Source organism: Ambystoma mexicanum, chromosome 6q (genome assembly GCF_040938575.1).
Source record: "Ambystoma mexicanum isolate Mex_15411 chromosome 6q, UKY_AmexF1_1, whole genome shotgun sequence".
In the NCBI taxonomy this organism is placed as follows: Eukaryota; Metazoa; Chordata; class Amphibia; order Caudata; family Ambystomatidae; genus Ambystoma; species Ambystoma mexicanum.
Genome location: NC_090937.1, coordinates 1,114,037,401 through 1,114,060,953, shown reverse-complemented (window position 1 = coordinate 1,114,060,953; position 23,553 = coordinate 1,114,037,401). Strand labels below are relative to the sequence as shown.

General features: G+C 48.7%; 1 protein-coding gene across 1 annotated transcript in view; it reads left to right on the top strand.

Annotated features, from left to right (window-relative positions):
• SLC10A4 (solute carrier family 10 member 4) overlaps positions 1-22,795 on the top strand; it is a 124,274-nt gene extending 101,479 nt beyond the window's left edge. Inside the window, exon 3 of the mRNA XM_069631698.1 lies at positions 21,752-22,795. Within this exon, the coding sequence (XP_069487799.1) occupies positions 21,752-22,267 (516 nt within the window). The 3' untranslated portion in view covers positions 22,268-22,795. The remainder of the gene's footprint in view (positions 1-21,751) is intronic.
• Positions 22,796-23,553: the final 758 nt, after the last annotated feature.

Genomic DNA, 23,553 nt, shown 5'->3' with positions numbered 1-23,553 from the left:
TGTTCCTTCAGGAGCAACAGATCTGTTACAGGTGGCTGTTTCGACAGCTCTCCAGTTTACATATAAAGGCACCCTATGCCGAATCAGCCACCTGGAAGACGCAGAGAAAATCTTACATCCAGCCTCGCCCCGAGATCCTTCCACGCCAAACCCGGAGAGGACCGAGGACTCTGGACCGCCTCCCTCCCCAAAGCCCAAACGCACGTCATGGTCGTCAACCCAGCGGAGCAACAGAAAGAGATGAACGAGGACGCTTCCACGGTCCCAGGTTCTGTCAGCAATTTAGCCTGGACGCCGGTGCCCTTACCTAAATTAGGACCCGCCACCTTTGTCTCGAAGTAAGGAACCTTGAAGGCGGTGGCGGCGGGCCATACCCATGGTTCATACCCACTCCAAGGATACTTTCCAACCTTTGTTCCTTGGAAACCCACAGTACACAATACGTGATGGGACAGTTGGCCCTGTTGGCCGAGGGTACGCCCGTACTTACAATGTCGGTCTACCCTCCAGTTAAAGTTGCGTCACCCCATTGGGGCTCCGCGTTAAAACCTCAAGTGCAGGATGAGATCAAGAGATTCCCCAACAGACATCGCAGCTGAATCACCGCCCCACGACCCCCCTCTAACCCAAGGAAAGGAGAGTGAGACTTCAGCAGACCTCCAGACGCTTCGGGTCTCTCCCTGAATGTTAATGGCCTGAACTCCCCTAACAAGCGAAAGGCAATTCTACTGAAACTCCGGGACGAAGACGCAGCGATAGCCATGCTCCAAGAGACTCACTTGCTGCTGGTAGATGTGACCCGGCTTCATTCCCGGTTATTCCCGCTCCAATTCTTTGCCTCTGGCACAAACAAAAAAGGAGGTACGGCGATCCTCTTCAGACAAGACTTGAACCCACAGATTCTGGAAACGAAAATCTACCCAGAAGGCCGATTTACAGAGGTCAAATGCCTCCTAATGGGAGATCTATATACTCTCGTCTCGGTGTACGCCCCTAACACTGGACAATCACACTTCTATGACTCCTTGGGCACATCTCTCGCTAGCTTTGTGGAGGGCCAAACAATAGTCGGTGGGGACTTCAATGGGGTTCCCGACCCCACCAAAGACCGGTCACACCCCCCGACTCCAAGCGACTTCACCCAAGCACTTAGCCTCCACCGACTCTTCAGGACCCTGGAGATAATAGACTCATGGCGGGTGTTCCAACCTGACAAAAAAGATTTCTCTTTTTACTCATTTGTCCATCGCACCTTTTCAAGGATCGACCTGTTCCTGATCTCCCCGCAAACTTTCCCCTCAGTCAAAGAAGTCTCCATCGGCACAAGAGCGATATCCGACCACGCCCCAGTGCTCTTGGAACTACGGGTTCAGAACCCTAACCTCAATAACCCACGTAAATGGACGTTGTACGACCCGATCCTTAACGACATGGCCACCAGAGACAAGATCGCAACAGGAATAAGAAATTTCTTTAACGAAAATCCAGCCTCGGACACCTCGTTAGCGAACAACTGGGACGCCATGAAGGCAGTAATCAGGGGCTCCCTAATTGCCCAAGGTGCGGCCTACCACCGAGACAGGCATCAGACCCGGACGGCTCTACAGAACAAATTAAGAGAGGCCGAGGCACTCCACAAGGAGAAAGGCTGGTCCCCCAAAACGCAACGGACCATTCGTACGGCAAGGAAAAAACTGGAAGCCCACTATGCGGAACAAACCGCCCAACTAATGGCGAAGGCCAAACAGTCATATTACGGGAAGGGTAACAAGGCGAACAAGTTCCTGGTGGCCAAGCTAGCCAAGCAGAGACGCGTCAACGCGATCACTGGTCTGCGTGATCCCAACGGGGTCACACTATACTCAGAGCCCGAAAAGCAACGACTCGCAATAGATTATCTGACCCAAATCATGAAGGCAACCCCACGAAACTTATCACAACAGAAGGAATACCTGCAGCAGGCAGCAGTGCCCCGTCTCTCCGATGCAGCGAGAGACAAACTGGAGGAGCTCATTACAAGGGAGGAAGTTGAGGAAGCCATCAAATCACTTAAAACACGGGGCCCCGGCCCAGACGGCTTTTCAACCAGGTTTTACAAACTATTCAGAGCACAACTGACCCCCCACCTGGTTACCCTATTCAACTCCTTCAGGGAAACGGAAGCAGTGACCCCATCGATGCAGGAATCAACCACCATCCTCATGCCCAAACCTGGAAAAGATCCAAGAAGCATAACGTCCTACAGACCGATCGCACTTTTAGACATCGATGCAAACATATACTCAAAAATTATAGCAACCCGCTTAAATCGCATCTTGCCGAAGATCATTCACCCCGACCAGGCAGGTTTCATCCTACACCGGACAGCAGGTGACAACATCCGGAGAACCCTGAACCTGGTGGACCTTGCCTCCCGGAACTCCCAAAAACTAGTCTTAGTGGCTCTCGACGCAGCTAAGGCATTTGATAGGGTGGATTGGACATTCATGAGACACACCCTAGGGGCCTTCGGCTTCGGGTCAACTTTCCAAACGATGGTTCTAGCCAACTATAAGTGCCCTAAAACTAGCCTGAGAATCAACGGACACAGCTCGGCTCCAATCCCCCTATCATGCGGAACCCGGCAAGGCTGTCCACTGTCACCCTTGCTTTTCGCACTCACCATGGAGCCCTTTGCACAAAAGATCAGGCGAAACGACCAAATCAAGGGCATACAAAGTGGCCCCACGCATCACAAAATCGCCCTATACGCGAACGACATTCTGCTCACGATCTCGGAGTCCCACTCATCTCTAAAACATGCGATACGAGAAATCGCCAGCTATGGCGAGGTCTCAGGCCTCACCATAAACTTCGATAAATCATCCGCCCTGGGTATCGGCCTCACCCCAACAGAACGGGAACCACTGACTAAGATGTGCCCGATAACATGGGAAAAAAGAGCCATCCCCTATGTAGGGGTCCACATCCCGGCTGACCCAAGAGACACATACAAAGCCAATTTCCCCCGACTCTTTAAAGAACTGGAAGGCGACTTGAAGCGCTGGGGGTCCCAAGAGATCTCACTGCTCGGGCGCATCACTGCATGCAAGATGAACCTCCTTCCGAGGTTCCTATACGTCTGTGCCTCCCTACCAGTAGCGATCCCCACACCAACTCTTCGAGGGATCCAGAGAAAAATGCTGAACTTTATCTGGAAAGGTAAGAAAGCGAGAATCCCTCTCAGAAGTATGCTGGGGAGTTCCAAACTGGGAGGATTGGGGGTCCCAGACTTGCAGGCCTACAAAGTGGCAGCTCAATTGGCTCAGGTCCAGGCATGGCAAAATATGACAAACCGCCCTAGATGGGTAGAGTTGGAACAATCACGAGTGCCCCTACCCTTACGATTTCTACCACTCATCCCGCCCCCCCTCAGGACCCAATGGGGAGATCTCCTGCTATCAACCAAACACACCCTTAGCTCCTGGGACTGGGCGCTAAAACGAAAGGGAGTGCCAAGAGGACTGAGCCCACGCTCCCCGGTCTTCCATAATCCAACGTTTGCACCGGGAACGAATCGTCAAAATTTTCGTAACTGGATTAAGGGTGGGCTGGAGACCATAGACCAGCTGTATATGGGGGGGAGACCTCTCACATCCGCCCAATGCAAGGAGAAATTCCAACTCCAGGAAAGGGATAGATTCACCTACATTCAATTACGCCACTGGTACTCACATCCCCAAACTCTGCAAGCAGCGACACGCCCCCCTACTGCCCTAGAACTCACTCTGGGAGACCTTCCAACCCGCGGCAGAGTATCCACCCTATACAGGCGCTTCCTAAGTGACTTCCTGACCACAAAAACCCGCTGCATGGCCCAATGGGAGGCAGACCTGGGCCACCCGATAGAGGATCAAACCTGGGTGGACATATGGACCAGAACACACACCTCGTCCACCTGCATTACCAACAGGGAATGTGCGTACAAGATCACGCTGCGGTGGTACTACCCGCCCCTCAGACTTCACCATATGAACCCCCAGGTGGATCATTCTTGCTGGAGAGGATGCGGCCACCCAGGCTCCTTCTCCCACATGTGGTGGGCTTGCCCAAAGGTCCAACAATTCTGGAAATCATGCCTGGGGTCCATCACACAAATTACCGGAACAACGATTCCCCTGGAACCAGAACCAGTTTTGCTGGGAGCTCCAATCCCCAGGACCTACCCGCGTTCCGGGACCAGAGTGAAACTACTAACCCACTGCCTACTAGCAGGGAAAACGGTGGTGGCCCGAGCTTGGAAAACCCCGGAAGGCCCTCACATAGCCCAATGGTGGACCAAACTTTGGGACATTCTGGTAGCGGAGGAGGTGACGGCAGCACAAGCGGGAACTCTCCATCGTTTCCAGAATATCTGGGCCCCAGTGCTGGAATTCGACCAGCGCTTCCCCGCCCTGACCTATAAACCTACCAGGGCCCGCTGGATCCTGAAAAATCAAGAGATCCCTGAGGAAGATACATAGACGCTGAGGCGCAAACTGGACGGCCCAGGAGGGAAGATTCCGCCTACAATGCCTAAGGGACAGAGGGACCAAAGGGAGGAGGGAGGGAGGAAACTCAGGGGGGGATAAAGGACTGGGGATCAACATGTCTAAATAATCACTGCTTATAATGTTGGTAATTGTCATCCTGCCTTGATTTAAAATAAACAAAGTTAAAAAAAATAATAATAATGAGGAGCTTAAAAACATAGAGGCAAACAAGCTAATTTACTTTAATGCTGCGGCAGTCAAATTTTAAAATCAAGGAAGTCGAGATAACTAACTTCATCATAATACTTGTTTTTGGAAAAAAATAATTCTCTCCGCAAAAATGTAATTTTTCTTCATTAATGATATTTTTAAGCCGTGTTATTTTCGAAGATCCCTTCCCCTCAGCCCCTGCCCCCCCATTCACCTGCACTGCTCTGCACACTTTCTTTTAAATTGCTCTACTTGAAGAAGTCTTTTCTTGTCAGAATTATTCATTTTGTGTAATAGTGAAATCGCGTTACATTTTGAATGGCAATATGCTTCTTTCGCTCCCTTGCTTTTTAGTTTCTTTATTTAAGAATTCAGGGAGGATAGCTCAGCGGCAACATGCTCTCCTTGTAAGCAAGACAACACAAAGCAACACAGGATCGATCCCCTGGTCCGCTCTTAGAAACCTCTGGATATTTAAGTGCGTTATAAATACGCAACTAAGACAAAAAAAAACTCCTGTAACAGCGCCATCATGTCCCCGGGCTGTGTGAGTGCTTTAAAAATGCAGAAAATTAAGAATGTTTGTTTTCTGGATTTTTTGGAAGATACTTTTACGGCGCGCCGCTGAGAAAACTATCACCCTGTAAAGTTCCAGCAGGACCATCGGCTTCTGTTACGGCAAATGCCTAGAAAAGCAGCACTCAGCAACAGTACAAAACATAGGGCCTCATTCTGAGATTGGTGGTAGTCATGGTGCTATTTGCGCCATGACTGCCACCAATAACGGGTCCGGCACCGGTGTAGTTCAATGGGGACTTAACGGTGTAGTCCGACACTGGCAGGACCGGTAAGTCCCCATTGAACATGTCATTCCCCATTCCCATTTGAGCCCCCATAGGGCTCAATTGGAATGGGGAGGGCGCTAAGCCCGTTAATAGCGCCCTGGTCCCTTAGTGGGACCCGTAAGGGACGTGTGGCCAGACCACATGTTCCTTACGGTCCCCGCCAAGAGACCTTGGAATAGGGCGGTAAGGGATTACCGGCACCGGTCTCCTTACCGGTGCCCGGTATCCCTTACCGCCCACCTTGTAATGACCCCATAGACTCATTGCAGGTCCGCAATTAAAGTCTGTGCCGCTCGGATATGGACGTCCAGGTCCTCCGCTACTGATAGTCCTTACCAACTCAGCAATCGCACCACTAGTAAGCCCTAGAAATCAGGGCTGTAGAAATCGGGGGGTGCGGGGTGCATTGGGACTTATCCACCCACTTTCCCATGCAGAGTACACAGGCTGAGGCGGAGCAGGGGGGCTCAGGGGGTTTTCTTTTCTCACCTGTTGCTGGGTCACAGGTAAACAGAATGATAATCCGACGTCTCTGATAGGGTGCGAACCCTATCTGCTACCCTACATGTTATCATCCACTTGCCTGTGAGATGGGAACATGTGAGGAGGGGGGGCACTGAGGGACTTCTTTGGAGCTATTAATGTTTGAACTGCCCGCAATGCTTATTTGAATTGCTGTTTTCAGACTGAGCAAGGTGAGCATGTCTCTCCGTCCACTGCTGGTAATTTCCTGCCTGGATCGGGATGGTGTTAATATCCCTAATGCAGTGCTGGACTTGGGCCAGATGTCCCTGCATTCAGAATCTGGACAAACCTATCTCCGCAGGGTCTGGATCCAGGGAAGGCAGAGACCCATGTCTGAGCCACTATAATATACTGCAGCAGCAGTGATCCATTGGGCCCAGCACTCAGGACATTACAAGCTCAAAATAACTCTGCTTCGGCGTGTGTGTTTTTGTATTTGTTTTGAATGTAAGCACATTAAAGTGCAGTTAGGTCTGGAAGGCTGCAGACACAGCCACGACTAAATGACTAGAAGAGACTATTGCATCTCAAGGTGCAAATGTGTTTAAAAATGGCAGCGATGCGCATGGATGCATGCTGTGTGACACAATGACTGTAATCAGTTGCATTTCATCCCAATGGGGCTCATGTTCGATGGGGCGTAACGTAAGAAACACGTCTAAAGCCATGCGTAGTCCTTTTACACATGTTTCTAACACGCACATTTTCCTGCATTTGTATGGCAGAGAGGAGAGGCAGAACACAACTCGCGCTTCCGCCACTTGCTTCCTCTCTGCCATAGAAATACTCCCAGTATTTGTGGCAGCATGGAGTTTCATGCAGGTGCAAATGCTGTGGTTCCCTATGGGGTCCGCTAGCTTTATGCATCAGCAACAGGAGACGTGCATGCTTGTACGCCGCTTTTTGCTCTGCCGTGCAAATGACCAAAATCCGGTGACGGGGACCCTCCTATATTTATGTCTATATGCAAGACTGCCCCGCACCGAATTATAGGCTCATATAAAATGAGCTCCAAAGTGTTTCTCTCCAGATCCATAGACGATTTTCTAGACGTACAGTCTGCATGCTAGTAATTGTAGCTTCCATTGATAGATGGGGGGGGGAAAGTTTGGCTCATACTTTTTGCTCAACTGTATTGTGAGGTTGGTTTATTATGTAATTTGTGCATGTTTTAAAACATCTATCAGGTATGGTGTCTTAGCTCTAGAGAAAACATATTTAGAGATCTGTCTACCACAAAAAGAGAACTAATGCAGAAACAGATGTGTTTTAATTTTGACCCTAGATTCCAGATGGTTTATAATGAGACAAATGGCTGGCAGCAGACAGTTTCACAATTTAGCCAGCTTCGACGAGAAAGAGCGTTCAACCCACTTCACATGCCTGCGTTTAAGAATAGTCAACAGACCAAAGAATACTGATGTCAGCTTTTTGGCTGGTTTACAGTAAGTAAAAACATTTTTTACCAAAATGCAAACATGATTGCAATAGAATTTATACACCAGGCAAAGAGCCGCATAAGAAGGTTGGCGGTGCAGTAAAAAAGTGGCAGTAATTCCGTTACGCCACTTTTCTCACACTGCCAAATTACAAATTTGGCAGAATTACCACCAGCGGAATTACTAAGTGGTAATTCTGCCTATTTTCAAAGGAAAAGTGGAGGATTTACCTCCAGTCTATTGCTGGAGGTAAATCCTCCACTTTTCCTCCAAATATTGGCAGAATTACCATTCAGTAATTCTGCCGGTGGTAATTCCACCACAAATCCCCAATGGAATCCTATGAACTCCACAAAATGGGGATTTACACTGCCTACCACCACTTGTAATTCTGTGGTAAACTCACGGGAACAAGTGCTGGTAACAATAATTCTGTTTGATGGTATTTCAGCAGATTTACCGCCAAAATATTGGCAAACTTTCCACTGGATTTGCCTTTCCAATGGCAACCAATGCAATATATCAAGAGCCGGTAAAATATGGTATGTTCAGTCCTAATGCAGAAGTAATCTCGCTGCAGCATTTTGAATAATATGTATTATATGCAATGCAAGCCATGGCAGTCCCAGATATATTGCATTCCAGAAATCAGGGGAACTAGAAGCAAATGCATTTACCAGTTGAACTTTATGTGAGAGAGTAAAATAGTCCTTGACTCTTCTGGGGTTTCGGGGTTGAAACACAAAGCCTAGACACCAGATTGATTTGAGCATTTAGGGACAAAGAACAATCAAGTTAAACCCCGAGATGTCTGCACCAGGGCAGCCAAGACCCAAGAAAAGTGGGCCAATAGTTGGAGGACCAAATATGAGAATTTAATAGTTTGTCACAATTGCTCTGAGAAGAAAATTAATATGTGCTCTGAGTAAAGAATTACGACAGAGTAGAATGTCAGTCTTGTGGATTGAATTTGGTACGAGTGGAATTAATTCACCCACTGACCTGTTTCGTGCACCGTTTGAGGTGGTCCACCCTGGCATCTTGGGGTCCCCGAAAAGGTGTAAAGGTTGAACACCAGGTCAAATGAGAGGACGAGATCCGCCAGTGGCTTCGTCTGGATGATAAATAGTACAGGGTTCATTGAAGATCCCTTTGGCACCCTGCAGGTCCTATATGATACAAAAGGAGGCAAACAAACAGATTGAACTCTTCCTGTTTGGAGCTAAGCCAGGCTAAATCCTCATCTCAATATCCAATATCAAAACTGCACAGAGGCCCCAGGAGTAATAAATGGTCAACATGTCAAAGGCTGCTGACAGCTATAACAAGTAAAATACCCCAACCCCACCGCCATCTAGATATGATATGATATGCCATCAACCACCCATGTGAGATCGTTCAACAGACCAGACTGCTCCAAAAATCTGCACCTTGCTGGATGTTGGTCTCTGGAGCTCCCTGTGAGCGCGGATGCGGGCGCCTACGACCCGCATAGGACCCGACCCACTCTGCTGCTCTACAAAGGTGGACCTGTGCTGCTCCCGCCTGCCCACCACTTCAGATGGTGCGTCTCTGGATGTATGCCCTGATGCTCATCTCATTCTCAGAAACGAGCCGAAGAAGTCAGACCGCGCGGCGACTCAAAATAGCAGCATCGGTCATGACTGTTTGCAGTGGTCCAGACCCGTGCACAGTTTAAGAATATTAGCCTTGGTTGCTACGGAAGGGCAAGCTGGGCTGTAAATGAATGCAGCATATTTCAAACCATTACAATGGAAGCACTGCCTATCGGCATCAGCAGTGTAGAGCGGCTTCCCATGTAACTGTGTAACCGGCACGTAGTGATAAGGAAGCACGGCCCTGGGCAAGGTGTACCGGATGTCGGCAATGTGGGTTGCCTGTTACCCAGAGCGAGACTGCCAAAGAAGAGCAGTGCTTAGATACAAGACTTAGTTGGAGACTCTGCCCGCAGACTAGAGGTGCATCGCTGCACGCTACGCTGGGAGATCCATAAACTGGAATGTAGATTTCCATGAGACGTCGGTGGGCAGCAGGCCATGTAAGCAGCGGTTGATCCGGCTCACTTCTGCTGCCCTGAGAGCCATGATCAATGTAACATTGCGCTGAATACACACCCCAGATATGTGAGGCTGTTTCTGGCTGATGTATTATGGACACTGCTCTTGGTGTAAACAGAGGTCCCAGGACTCCAGACCTTAGGGACTCAATACTTGGATGCTTGCTTCCGGCTGAAGAACATGGTGGTGGTGTTATCCATGAAGATCATCACCACCTTGCCCCTCAACAACGGCAATAAAGACTTGAGGGCCCAGAATACGGCCCAAAGTTCTATAATGTTGGTGCAGAGGCCCTTTTTCCGTCCGGCTGCCAGAGGCCTCTGGCATGCAACTGCCCAGTGTGTGATCCCTAGTCTTCTAGAGAGGTGTCCGCAGTGACTGTCTCCTGGTAAGGCGGAACTTGAAACAGAGTCCGGGGATGAGATGCAGCCTTACACCCCACCAATGTATCGCCTGATGGAACTCCTTGTTGAGGGTGATCTTTTCCGCAAAGGTCCCGGATACTTGCATCCACTTAGCATCCAGGATCTCCTGGAGAGGCTTCATCTGTAGTCTGCAAAGGCAGGCAAGGCTGATGCCGGAGGACCTCATGACCAGCAGCGACTTGATGGTCTGCACCATGGCCATCTGCACCGATGACAGACACTGTACTTTCCCCTATATGGTACCACCCTCTCTTCCGAGGGGGACACCAAGCACGTTACTGTGTGGAGCTGGGCACCCAGAAACAGCGCATTCTGAGATGGCGTCAAGCAGGACTTTGGACAGTTTAAGGAGAACCCCAACTCCGTCCGCAGATGTACGGTCCTCAATGTGTGCTTGCTTGCAAGAGCATGGGAGCTGGATCACACGAGTCAATCATCCAGGTAAGGATATATGTGGATGCCCTGGAAATGTCCACCGCCACTGTAATGGCATTGCACGAGGACACCTCCTGAAACAGGTCCTGTGCCTCGACTGTCTTGTCCTCGGACAGGAAGTCTAGAATAGGTCCCAGGTTGTACCATAGCTCACGGTCATGTCGGGACAAAATGGCTACGGCATTAGCTGCCTTGATGGTGGAGGCTGCTGTATAGATTATTCTCTGGCCCATTGCATCCAGCTTCTTCCTCTACTGGTCCGGAGGCACCATGGCTACTGACGATGGGTTTGCTGAGTGCTTCCTGGCTGGTGCCAAGACCACTGAGCCGTGTGAAGGTTGAGATCTTAAGCACCTGGGTGCTGAATCTGGTACCCTGTACTTTTACTTCAGTCTGTCAATCTTGGGCGGGGCCGTACTCTGGTTCTTCATTTGCGCAAGGCACTCCTCCCAAATATCATCCAGGAAAGGAACGGACATGATGGTCTTCCTTCTAGACTCGCGCTGCTGGTACAGAATCGCTTCTTCCCTAGTTTCTTCAGGTACTAACTGAAACAGGTTAGAGGCCCTGGATATCATCGAATGAAAGAATCCAACTTCGTCCGTTGGGGCTCATCTGCGTGTGGTGTTTCTGTGTCAGCTGGCGCAAGGTTGTCTTCCTCGACAGCACCTGTAGCCATATCTGTGCCTGTGTCCATGTGCAGACCCGGAGCGCCGAATGGAGTCAGGACACTATGTGGCAGTGGTGATGGAGGGGGTCGGGTGACGCCAAGGACCAGCCCCCATTAGTCTTTCTCTTCCGACAAGGAGGGCTCAACCTCAGTGGCTCCTGAAGATCCTGTTGTGGAGCAGTCCCCCGGTTTAGGGGGTATCCTCTGCTGGATCTCTGTGACCATTGTGTGTAGAGTCGTCAAAATATCCAGAAACACGTCCCTCTGTCAAGGGGGTGAAAGGAGCTAGTGGTGTAGGGTTCGGACTGATGTGCCTTCTTTTGTGCACAGAGGACGTAGGCTCACCGCCCTCAGATTCTCCTCCTTCGTGGTCTGTACAGTATTCATCAGGCAAATCGTTGTTGCCATTGTCCAAGCTTGAATACATCTGCTCTGGTTTTTCTGGAGCAGTACGTGGGTCCAGATCCCGCAGAGGTTCCATCGGGTGGGGGGCTTCTCCTCTCTTTCCTTCTGCAGAGGCTTCTGGGCGATGCAGTCACAGGGCCTTTTCCCATCCACGGTGTGCCTGATGCCTTAATTGTTGCCTCCGCAGCTGTATCACGCCTCAGGGGTAAGAACACATGCGGGGTGGTCGTCATAGGCAGAACCTTCATGGACCCACTCTCCTTCAATGCTGTCGTGGTGGACTTCATCGACGATGCGGTCGTTGAGGCCCTTGTCGAAGAGGCAGTTGTCGAATCAGTTGACTTGGAAGGGAGAGAGGTCTTAGTTTTCCCTCATTGGTTTGTCCGCTGATAAACAGAGTTTTGACGGGGTTAGGGATTTTCTCTAAGAAGAGGCCCCCTTCGTTGGCAGGCTCATGGTGGAGGTTGATGGTGATGCCGATCGCGCTCTGCCCAACTTGGGGCCTGCATCAAGTGAACCCAGCGGAACCAGCGTCACAGAGCTTTGCCTTCTCTTGTACCTCTGCGGGGGAGGGCATCCTCAAAAGATCGCAAACTCCTCTTGGAGGGAATTCGCTCCTCAGACCGGTCGGTCCTGGATGAGGCATGACCCTGGCCAGAGGCCAAGTCAGGAGCCTTGCTCGATTTGAGCCACGCTGCCAGCCTGCTGTAGCGATCTTTCTTAGTTTTCTCTGAGAAACCACGGCACATCTTGCATCTTTCATCATCATGGTCTGGATGCAGGCAATATAAGCATTTATGATGTTGATCTTCTAAGAATGTGTTCCTTAATTCCTTACTTTGCGCAGCGTTTGAAGAGGCTCCTGCCCTCCTTCTTCTCCTCGGACATGGTCGAAAGGCGCGAACTAGGCCCAAGGCTGGTCCTTCTCGAAACTTTGATGGACGATCCGCAGTGGATGAAGATCTACGTGGCAGCGCCTCTCCGCTGAGGGTAGCTGTCCTTTGGTCAAAATCAGTTAAACATTTGTCAATTTTCTATGGAAAAACTCGAAAATGCGCAAAATAGCTAGGAGACCAACCTGAGGACTCCCAATACTGAAGCGTGCAGTAAAAATCTGAAGATGGACACTGCGGGTTGAACTTAGGGAGAGGACTGTCATTGGATGGGGCAGTAGGACCCAGATGACAGTGATTGGTTTAGAGGAGAAATACAGTTTTAAAGCTAAAGTGAAACTGTTTTTCTTTTTACCGAGGATTCCCAGCCAGACGACAGGGAATATTCATGAGCATGTGAATCCATGCCAGACCCCATGCTGGAGAAAAGTTAGGCCTTTTAACTTTATTTTAGAAAGTCAAATCTGTGTGCTTTTTGTAATGGCGGCTGTGCTTAAAAGCTAGGCTTTTTACCTCTATTTACAAAGTCAAATCTCTATTCTTTGAAACTACTGGCTGTGTTTAAAAGTTAGGCCTTTTACCTTTATTCTAGAAAGTCAAATCAGTGCTTTTTGTAATGGTTGTTGTGCTTAAAAGCTAGGCTTTTTACCTCTTTTCTCTTTTTAAGATAATCAAATCTGTGTGCTTTTGAAATGGCTGCTGTGCTTAAAGGCTAGGCTTTGTACCTCTATTTAGAGAGTCAAATCTGTTTGTTTTGAAACGACTGAATGTGCTTTCATATTTTCTTTCTCCCTCACTTTGTAAAATCATATTTGTGTGTGCTTGCAATTTCTGGTTAAGTTTTTTCCCACTGTTTTCTTATCTTGCTTCCTGGTGTTGTGCTTTCTGCTCTTTGTTGTAAGCTAGGCCCTCTCCTTCCTGGACACTTGACTTATTGTTCATTTGATTCGTCTGCGCCTGTCTTGCTGCTAGGCCACCTGGTGAGTTCCTCATGCACTGTGCAGTCCCTCTGTCTGTTTCTCTCCCCTTGCCTCCATTGTACTCTCCTTCCCCCCTATCTACTCTAACTGCTACTCTATCACCTATCCTACCTCTCTCTCGAAGCCTGGAAGGAAAACATTTACGAAAGCACACCTGGTCTCCAACCCAGGCCTGAGCATCGCTGACACCTACGTCAATGCTTCCTCCAGGCAGACTATCACTGGCATCCTCTTTGTCGCCCCTCCCCGGACCTATGGACTCCCCATATGGTCTCAATCATCTACCCGTTCTCTTCTTCATCAAATCATATCATATCATTAGTAGTGGAACCAGATGGGAAGTACTCTTGGCACACTTCTCATCCTCTAAGTGTATCATTAATGTCTATCAGAAAGGCATTGTCATGGCCCAGGGCTCTGAGCCCAACCTCCTCCTTCTTGATAGGCATCTTCCATCTCTCATCAACATCTTTCCCCTGCCATTTCTCCTTCTGCCACTCCCCTGGCCCCTTGGCCACCGCTGACGGGTGTACCACATCCCTATATCACTCCTCGGAAAACCTTCAAAGGGGGCACCCAGCTTCACTTAGATACTCTCAATGCTCGTTCTGCCATTAAACACTCTTCTGACATTTCTCCTTCTTGAAGACTTTGACCTTGACGTTCTCATCCTCACTGAGACGTGGTTCAATGCCATCTCTGTCACTGCTCTTGACACTCTTCTTCCTGAGCACTACAAGATCCTCTCCATGCCCAGGCCCAATTAGTCTGGAGGCAGAGTGGCCCTGATCTTCCCTCAATGGGTCCCTGCTACCATCATACCCATTCAATCCTACTCTTCCTTCGGATTCCTCGTCTGCAGACCTAGTGTTTCTCCTACACTCTTGCCACCATCTGCAGGCCCACTGGCCTGGTCTCCCACTTCCTTACTTAATGTTCCATCCTCCCCTCTTCTCTCCTGACCTCTACTTCCAAGCTTCTCCTCCTTAGAGACTTCAACATTCATCTTGACTCCTCAGATGCGGCCACTGTACTCTTCCGTGACCTCTGTGACACTCTTCCCTCACCATTCCTCCCACTTATCTGACCCACTCAGCCAGACACACCTTGGATGCACTAATCTTAGCAGACATTCCTATCTCTAACCCTCTCACTACTCCTTTATCCTGGTCTGACCATGCTCTACTCTCCTCTCACCTGGAGCTCCTGGGGTCCCCGACTAAGCCTCTGCCCGTACTGCTAGTCTCATTCTCTGCCATTCAACCGATGAAGAGCGTGTCAGTCGCTGCTTTTGCTGCCAGTTTCACCCCCCCTCAGACCCCTGCCATTGACTCTCCCACCGACACAGCCCTCCCTAACCTTCACCTCTCCATCTCCAACACCCTTGACACCCTTGCCCCTGTCATGAGGATCTGTATGAAGCCTGCCTCTAAGCGCAACAGCTGGTATGATTCTAGCCTCCCTGAAACACAAGTGCAGAGTTTCTGAACGGAAGTGGCAGGCTTCAAAATCATCCACTGACAAACTGGCCTGTCGCCTGCTCCAAAGGCAATTCCATCCCTCCATCCCCTCCAAGAAGATGGCCCATATCCACACTGGCATCTCTGGTTCCACCAACAATACAGCTGAACTGTTCAAAATCTTTAAGGAACTTGCCAATCCTACTGCAGTTTCAACTTCTCCTCTTCCGTCCTAGGCCCTCTGTACTGCACTGGCCTCCCATTACACAACCAAAACCCAGGACATCCTGTCCTCACTCTCCTCTACCCCCTCCCTCATCCCCCACCTGCTCTCAGGTCCCCTTTGGCCATCCTCTCTCCGTCCCCCATACTCTCCTCCTTTTCGCCTATAGCACTGGATGAGTTTTCTAAAGCTGTCCTCTCCATAAAAGTCTCCTCCAAACAGGTGCTCCGCTGGTCCTCCAGAACTATCAAGGACACATTTCCTCTCTCGTTCCTGCCTTGGCTGATTTCTGTAACCACTCCTTTGCCACTGGCTCCTTCCCATTATCCCTCAAGCAATCTGTTGTGCGCCCTCTCCTAAAAAAGCTGTCTGCGGACCCCCTCCTGCCTGGCTAACTACCGCCCTATCTCCACTACTCACTTCCTGGTCAAACTCCAAACTGACCCACCACAATGAATCTGTTGGCTGTCTCCATGACCACCAGTCTGGCTTCAGAGTATCCAGAGGTACGGAAATTGCTCTCCTGAACAACAGTGAAGACCTGCTCTCAAACCTTGACTCCAACTCTCCTTCTGTTCTCATCTCCTTGATTTGTCCTCTGCCTTTGACACAGTCAATCATGCCACCCTCATAAAGCGGCACCATAATACCCTTGGTATCAGGGACCTGGCACTGGATTGGTTTACTTCCTTCCTATCTAATCGACCTTCCCAGGTGCAACTGGGCCCTTTCCTCTCCTCCATCTCACTCTCTACCAGCGGCGTCCCTCAGGGCTCTATCCTATCACCGTGGCTCTTCAACATTTACCTTGCCCCTCTGGCACACTTGATTTCCTCCTTCTCGCCTCATTTCCATTGTTATGCTGACATACAGCTCTCCTTCAAGCTTCCCTCCACTGCCTCCTCTTCTTCCTCTCTAATCCCTGACTGTCTGACTGCTATTCAGGCATGGTGCACGACCAATGACCTCTGTCTTAATGCCAATAAGACTGAGATCCTTCTCATTGGGATCCCTGCTTCCCTGCCACTCTCTGGCCACCCTCTTTGGGTCCCATCCCCTCACTATCTTGTGAGGCTAAGAACCTTGGTGTCATCTTTGACTTCTGCCTCTCCTTCTTCCCTCACATCACTGACATTGCCAAGAATGCCATCAGGGACCTTGCCAAGAACGCCCACTTTCAGCTTCAGCTCCTCAGAGACATTCTCCCCTTCCTTACATCCCCCAGACACTCAATGTCTCCAGAGCTCTGGTTTTCTCTAAGCTAGACTACTGCAACAGCCTCTTCCCCAATCTGCCTCTTTCCTCTCTTCGCCCCCGTCAACTAATCCAGAAAAGGACTGCAAGACTTATCCTTGGCTTCAAGCCCACAGACTGCATCTCTCCAGCCCTTAATCCTCTCCATTGGCTCCCGTTGGCCTTTTCTTCCTTCTTCTCCTCCCCTCCCTCCCTGCATTTTATGCCCCCTCCCCTGACCGTCACTTACCTCACCCTTCCCCCTTCCCCCTCCCCCCTGTACTTCTTGTTACTGCACTTGCATGATCCAAATGTCACACAGCCTGGTAAAACCGTTACTGTTGTTTTTCTCCCCTGCCCCAGCCCCCTTTTATCTTGTGGCGCCTGGAAACACCTTTTTGCTGTATAGTGCGCCTTATAAATATTCAATAAATAAATAAATAATTGTAACCTAGCCACTGCTCCATCTGCTTACTTGAGTGGGGAGAACATGTGCATGATTCCCTGGGACCATAGTTGGTTTCTTTAACAAAGGTGTTACTTACGTGGATTTCTTATGTACGGGAACCAGTCCTGTCTCAAACGATGTATTAATAAACCTGCAGAGATCTGAAACCTGCAGAGATCTTGTCTACGTCATAATCTGGACCTGACAAGATCATGAGTTTTAATGACCAGATATCTAATATGAACAGACCCTTGGAATTTGTAATCTCTCCCACCTAGAAATACTAGGCTCTAAATACTCTATACTTATTTGAATGTACATATTTCAATTGTCTTCAAGTTTAGTATATAATTATACTTATTTGAATGTATATATTTCATTTGTCTTAATGTTTTGTACATAGTAATTGTTCCAAAACTGTATTCCCAAACTTGTTTATTGCTTTTGGACAACGACCAAATAACTATCGGCTAACGACCAGATATTTATACCTTCTTTTGATATGTTCATTACAAAATAGTAAAATTCTTTTTATGTATTGTTTGTACTTTCATTTTTGTGTTTTTGAGATTGAAATAATCTATACCCACGTGCAGATCTATTCTGTGATTGCCAAAGATTAGGCAACACATTTTCTGCTTTCATAATTTAAATTAAGTAGACAGGCCCAACCTTTTGACTGGCCTGCCTTTTTACAAATCTCTAGTGGTTACTAGAACACAGTAATGGTACACATTTTGTTTCAAGATCATGAGTTGAGCCATTAGGACAATGGGCCTCATTCCAAGTAGTTTACCTTTACCGGCACTCGGCCGGGTGGTATTGCCGCCGGATTACGAGTGCCGGTGGAATGGTGTAAATCCTCATTCATGGAGTCCCATAGGACTCCAGAGGGGATTTGACGCCATTACCACCACCGGCAATGTAGGCTTTAATTGCCGGTAGAGTGCCTGGGGTACTCCAGCTTTTAGCTGGAGGTAAGCCAAGGTGCCGCACAGGCAAACCCGTAGTCGTGCGGTCCGGTAAAAGTGCCGGTATCTCTCGATACCGGCACTTTTTTTACCAGACAACCCAACTCGGAATGAGGCCCATTATGTGCGGCCACGGTCTCCGATAAAGATGAGTATGAGTCATGATGAGCGAATGCGAAAATCCCTTTAGTCTTCAAATCATCCTGCATCAATCGCAAAGTTTTATGCAAGTCTCCCATCGGCACAAATGTTGATTCAAACTGAATGTTGGCAATTTTATCTGATACATATTGTGCTGTGATTGAATTATGGAACTAGACAGAGAGCAGAGGTCATGAATGACTTTAAACAGCCTCTGTGACACGTTAAGGGTGGAAGAAATATGGTTTGAATAGTATTTACTCTGTGTTCACCCTATCATTCATTGTTTTATCATTACCCAATTTGCAAGTATATTTAATCATAGTCTTTTGATCATAATCTTTTCTCCTTACGGCTCTTCCTATTATCTAAGGGCCTCATTACAAGTGTGGCGATCCGGAATTATGGGTGCCGGTCATACTGTACCGGCACCCATTTCTGGCCCGCCACACTACAACCTGCGGTCAGGGCTGTAGCGCCCGGCAGGTCTGACCTGACAGGCATAACGGCCCCCGCCTGCAGAGTTTTCATGCAAGCACCGGCACCGTTAGCAACGGTGTATGTGCTTCCGTGTCCCCATTCCCATGGAGTCCTATGGGTCTCCATGGGAATGGTGACTAAGATTTTTCCGGTGCATGACTTCCCGATCTGCCGGGACTGTAATATCCCGGTGGCACCAGGAAGTCAGGTGCCAGAAAAGTGTTGCGAGTCCGGCGGCAAAGCTGCCGGAAGCACCGGCAGGGTTACCATCGGACTCGTAATCAGGTCCATTAGTCTTTTTTTGCACCAGGGCTTGACCCAATGACGAGTGAACTTCTACAAAATAACTCAACGCAGAGCTAGATAAGCAACCACATTGGAGATTCTCAAATAATAAGCATTTTGGATGGATGAACGGGGAAGAATCCTGGTACGCTCCTTTGGCAGATTAAATAGTAGTGGACAAAAATAGGGCCAAGACTTTCTCACCACCATATTAGCCCATTTCCGGACGTGTGTACTCATATAAGATGAATGTGGTGTGTTAAGGTGGTCCACATCTATTGTGAAAGGGGTTCCTGCATGGTCTGTCAAGGGTAGGAAAAATGGAGAACCTACCCGAACAGAATTTGAATGATCAAACATGCAATCCAATGTGTGACCTGCCACATTTGTCGAATGCAATACTTGCTGCCCAAACCCCAAATCGGCCCTAGCCTCTAAAATGGCTTTGGAAACTAGAGTTGTCTAAATCTTCAGCCCAAAAATTAAGATCTCCTGTAGTTATCGTAGTGCAGTATTATTTAAGTCCTCTGTTTTTCTTACACTTTTTATAAGCCTGTCACTTGCCTTACATGACTCCACAACTAGCTCCACCTCATCACTGCCCCTCCCCCTTGAATCCCAGATAATTTGTTTCACTTGCAGCACTGCTATAATATGATGGTTATAGGTATGGAGGGAACTTATGAGTAAAAACAAACAACAGTAGAAAACATGAACATTTGTTTAAAGTGGTCTTTCTTTTGAGATTGCACAATATACAAGACGGGTGGCACTTTGTTTACATATTGTGTCTGAAATTAAATGTAAGCTGGATACATGCTTAGAGGAAACCCATAATTGCAGTACTTGGAGCTGCAGAAAATTGGGTTCAGTGGGTTATGTCTGTTGCAATGAACCCAAACGGGTTATGTCTGTTGCAATGAACCCAAACTTCAGCTTGAGCGTGGCCTTGGTGTAAGCACTGCACCCGACAGTGCCTCGGATGACAACAGGAGGAGGCTGCTGCTCGGGCAAGAGCCTCAGAATGCCCTGGCCTGGCAGGCATAGTGCTCGCACCTACATGCTCAATTCGGAAAATGCCTTTTAACCCTAACTTTAGCTTCAGAAAATTAAATACTTAGCCCTAGCGCGGTGCAGATAGACGAAATATCCAGTATACTTAGGGATAACAATAAGAAGAGGAGACCTTTTTTAGAAAGTATAAAGTGAAATTGAAAGATTATGGCTGGGGAAGGGGGACTATTAAAATGGGTACTATTCATAAAGTATAGTTCCAAGTATACTCAGGGATGCAAGGTGGCTGTGTTAGAGGGCCTCCTTCTCTCCTCCCCCACCCATGCCCACAAAGCTCCTCTTCTAGTTGACTAAAAGATACATTGTGGTCTTTGCGGGGCATCCTTGCGTAAATGAATGGGGGAGTGCGGCCAGCTGTTGCCACTCTCGCCTTTACTTTGGGGCTAAGATTTCTGGCACAGTGGCACATAGATGTTCGTAGAACGCTGAAACAGAGAGAAGTCATCTTATTGCCTAGACATATGGCCCAGGCTGCAACCTCTGGCTTCGGCCTAGCTTATCCAAGCCAAAATGCACTTGACCAGCCAGGCCCAAGCTAGGCATTTGGATGTAATCAGCTCAGAGGCACAAATCATCCTGGTCACATTGCCACAGCAACTGCCTCAACCTGTGCTCATTTGGAGCTAGTTTCACCAAGGTCATCAGTTGCAGCAGCAGCATTAGCCTGCCACTGTGTGCAACTTGAAGGGTGGGGGCATCAGATAGAAACTAATGTTGCTGTGCTAGTGGCTTCATTGTGGAGACACAGGAGTAATACACAAAGTGCCCCTCCACATCCCGCTTCCCACACACAGCCATTTACACAGTCCCCGCTCACCTGATATCAGAGCATGAACCCTTAGTAGCGAACCTTCTCTGCTAGCGTAAAGCGTAGCGTTCTAATCAATGAGGTATCTAGACAGAAAGGAGAAAACCAACCCAGTGGCATGGAGCGGGAGGGAGTGCACAGTAACAGTGTACAGTGATGGTGTTTAATGGGACAGAGGCCAGGTGGCATATATTGAGATCGGTTTAGTGGGTCCACAGCTATGAAGTTAGCTAGGCAGAGTGTGAGAGCTGTGATGAGCAGCACATATCTGGGAAGGCAAGATGTAGGAGTGAAGATCACAGAAATAAACATGGATGGGTTCAGAATGCTGTGCTGTAGAGCCTGAGGGAGATCCAACATTTACATTCCTGTGTCATGTGCTTGTGACCAAGGGGAGAATTAAGAAATGGCCAAAAGTCTGGGAGGTGGGGTACTAGTCTGTTAAGGGGAGCATGTTAGGATGTGTTGCTGGCGGTACAATGATGCATTGGGGTTCTGTTTGGGTTATTTGTATAAAGCTTATGGTGACCAGAGCGGACTTCAGTGAGATGAGGGATAGTTTTAGCAGCGAATAGATTGCAGTGGCACAGCTCAATGATCTTATTATATCAGGATTGTATCATCTAAGCAAGGCATGAGGTTCCTTCCAGGAGTGGGAGGCGTCAGATGTGATTGACTGCTTGTACTGCACCCATGCAACTCAGACTCAAGGCTATTGCAAAGTGCTGTTAAGAAGAGAAGGGAGGTAGGAGCTGAGAGAAGAGAAGGATGTAGGAATCAGGTGAGGAAAGGAGACAAACATGATGTTGTGGTAACGTAGTGTCAACTAGCCAGGCACAGAGTAAAGTGGGAGCCATAAACTTCCCAAAAAGAATAAATACAGATGTAATCTCATAAAGGAAACTCAACAGAAGCAAACATGTGGACGTGTGTTTGTATTATAGTTGGACTAGTGTAGGTCACCTACGTCGGTTCAGATATGTTGGTTTATGACTCCTTTCATCCCTCACCATTGACCATACTGGCTGGGCCTGATGGTAGTATCTGGAGAGCCAGATGTTGTGAACCCATACAGTATGGCATGCTTGCATTATGAGTCTGTTTAAATGGCTATGTTCAGTTCTTGTCGGAATGTTTAATAAAATGGCAGACCATGACTGATCCAGTTTGAAACTGTTGGTGATCTGACTGTCCTCGTTTCCCTTTCCCTAGATCTCCCTCTGGTCTCTCCTGGTGACCTTACTGGTCCTCTTCATTCTGACGGGTACAATGCTGGGGCCTGAGCTATTGGCCACCATCCCTGCTTCAGTCTACTTCGTTGCCGTACTGATGCCCCTGGCGGGCTATGCCCTGGGATACGGTCTGGGCACCCTCTTCGATCTTCCACCCAGCTCCCGGAGGACCGTGTCACTGGAGACGGGCTGCCAGAACGTACAGCTCTGCACGGCCATCCTGAAGCTGGCCTTCCCACCTCACCTTATCGGCAGCATGTATATGTTCCCTCTGCTCTACGCCCTCTTCCAGGCGGCCGAAGCAGGGCTCTACGTGCTCCTCTACCGGGTCTACCGGAAAGACGTTCTGCACAAGCAGGAGCCGCTGGAAGAAGACCAGGACACTGACGTCTCCTACAAGAAGCTGAAAGAGGAAGAAGCCGACCTCTCTTATGGTGCCGTCACCACTGGGGACCCCAATTCCTTTATTATGGAGACATCACACACCACGCTATAGTTTACAGCTCACGTTTCATGTTCACCAACTAGAACAGCCATTCCATTACTTGCCAAATCTCACTATTTTTGTATAGTTCCCTTGACCATATCAATTTTTGTTCGTAAGAATGTTCACTTTCTCCTTGATGTAAATATTTGTTGTCTGTTGCATGTGAATGGACTGTAAGCGCCTCTCCTTGGTGCTCCCTTTAAATCTCGCTTGTTGAAATGGTCACATTTTGGCCAGTGGGGGCGTTTCAGGGGACATTTTCCTTTGCGTACTTTAAACTGTGAAAGACTTGCCGATTCATCCGAGCGTGTGTGAAGGTTTTCTCCTAACAGCTACCGCCAAATCTATTGTAAGAGAGATCCCCACCTCCCTCTGTGATGTTTGATTATTCCCCCGAGTCATTCTTTATATGTTACAACCACAGACAAAATCAATGAACCTGATCAAAACTGATGAATGTGCCATGTCCCACCAGGACGCCCGTGTAAAGCAAACGGGACTCTTGTCATGGAAGACATTAAAGGCTGCTCTGTGAAATATTGTTTGTTGGGAAGGGCTGTCGGAGCTGGTGAATGAACTGCGCTAAAAAGAGATTGCGCTGCTTCCTGCTGCAGGGGGTGGGGGGAGGGGCAGGGACGTTGTCAATACTCTCATTGTTAATCTTATTTTCGGGTCAAAATGGCAAAGAAAGGCCTTTTCACTTTTCCCAAAATATTTTTATGTAGTCTGCCTCCATAAATGCGTCAGGGCCTCTAGGGAAGCAGCAAATATTGTGGGTTTAAGACATGGCAGTGAATTCTGATCTACCACCTGCATTGCACGGTCTGCCTGCTTTGATCCCACCATGCACAGTCCTCCTGCCCCATACCCGCAATGTACTCTCCTCCCGCAATGCATTCTTATCTCTTCTGCATAGCAGCGGAAGAGATCCTGCCCCATTTCCTGTCTTCAATGTCTCAGTACAGCCCCTCGGGTGTGGGGGAGAATGGCCATGCCAGTCATCCCCAATGTAGTGGGCTCAGTAGTGTGGTGAACGTACCCACGTGGTCCTTTTCTTTCTCAGACAGAGGCAGGCCCTGAAGAATATTGTGGTTATACCCCCAACTCCCCGCCCCTCCACCCATGGGTGGCGTCCAGGACCAGTTTTCTGCAGCAGGAGAAGAGAAAGGGAGATAAAAAGGTAAATTAATTTCGGGTTACACCTAGTGGTAATTGGGCCAATAGACTTGCACAATATTGTCAAAAATGTCAGAACATTTAAGAGGGAAGTTTTACAGCAGGGGGATCAAGTTCCA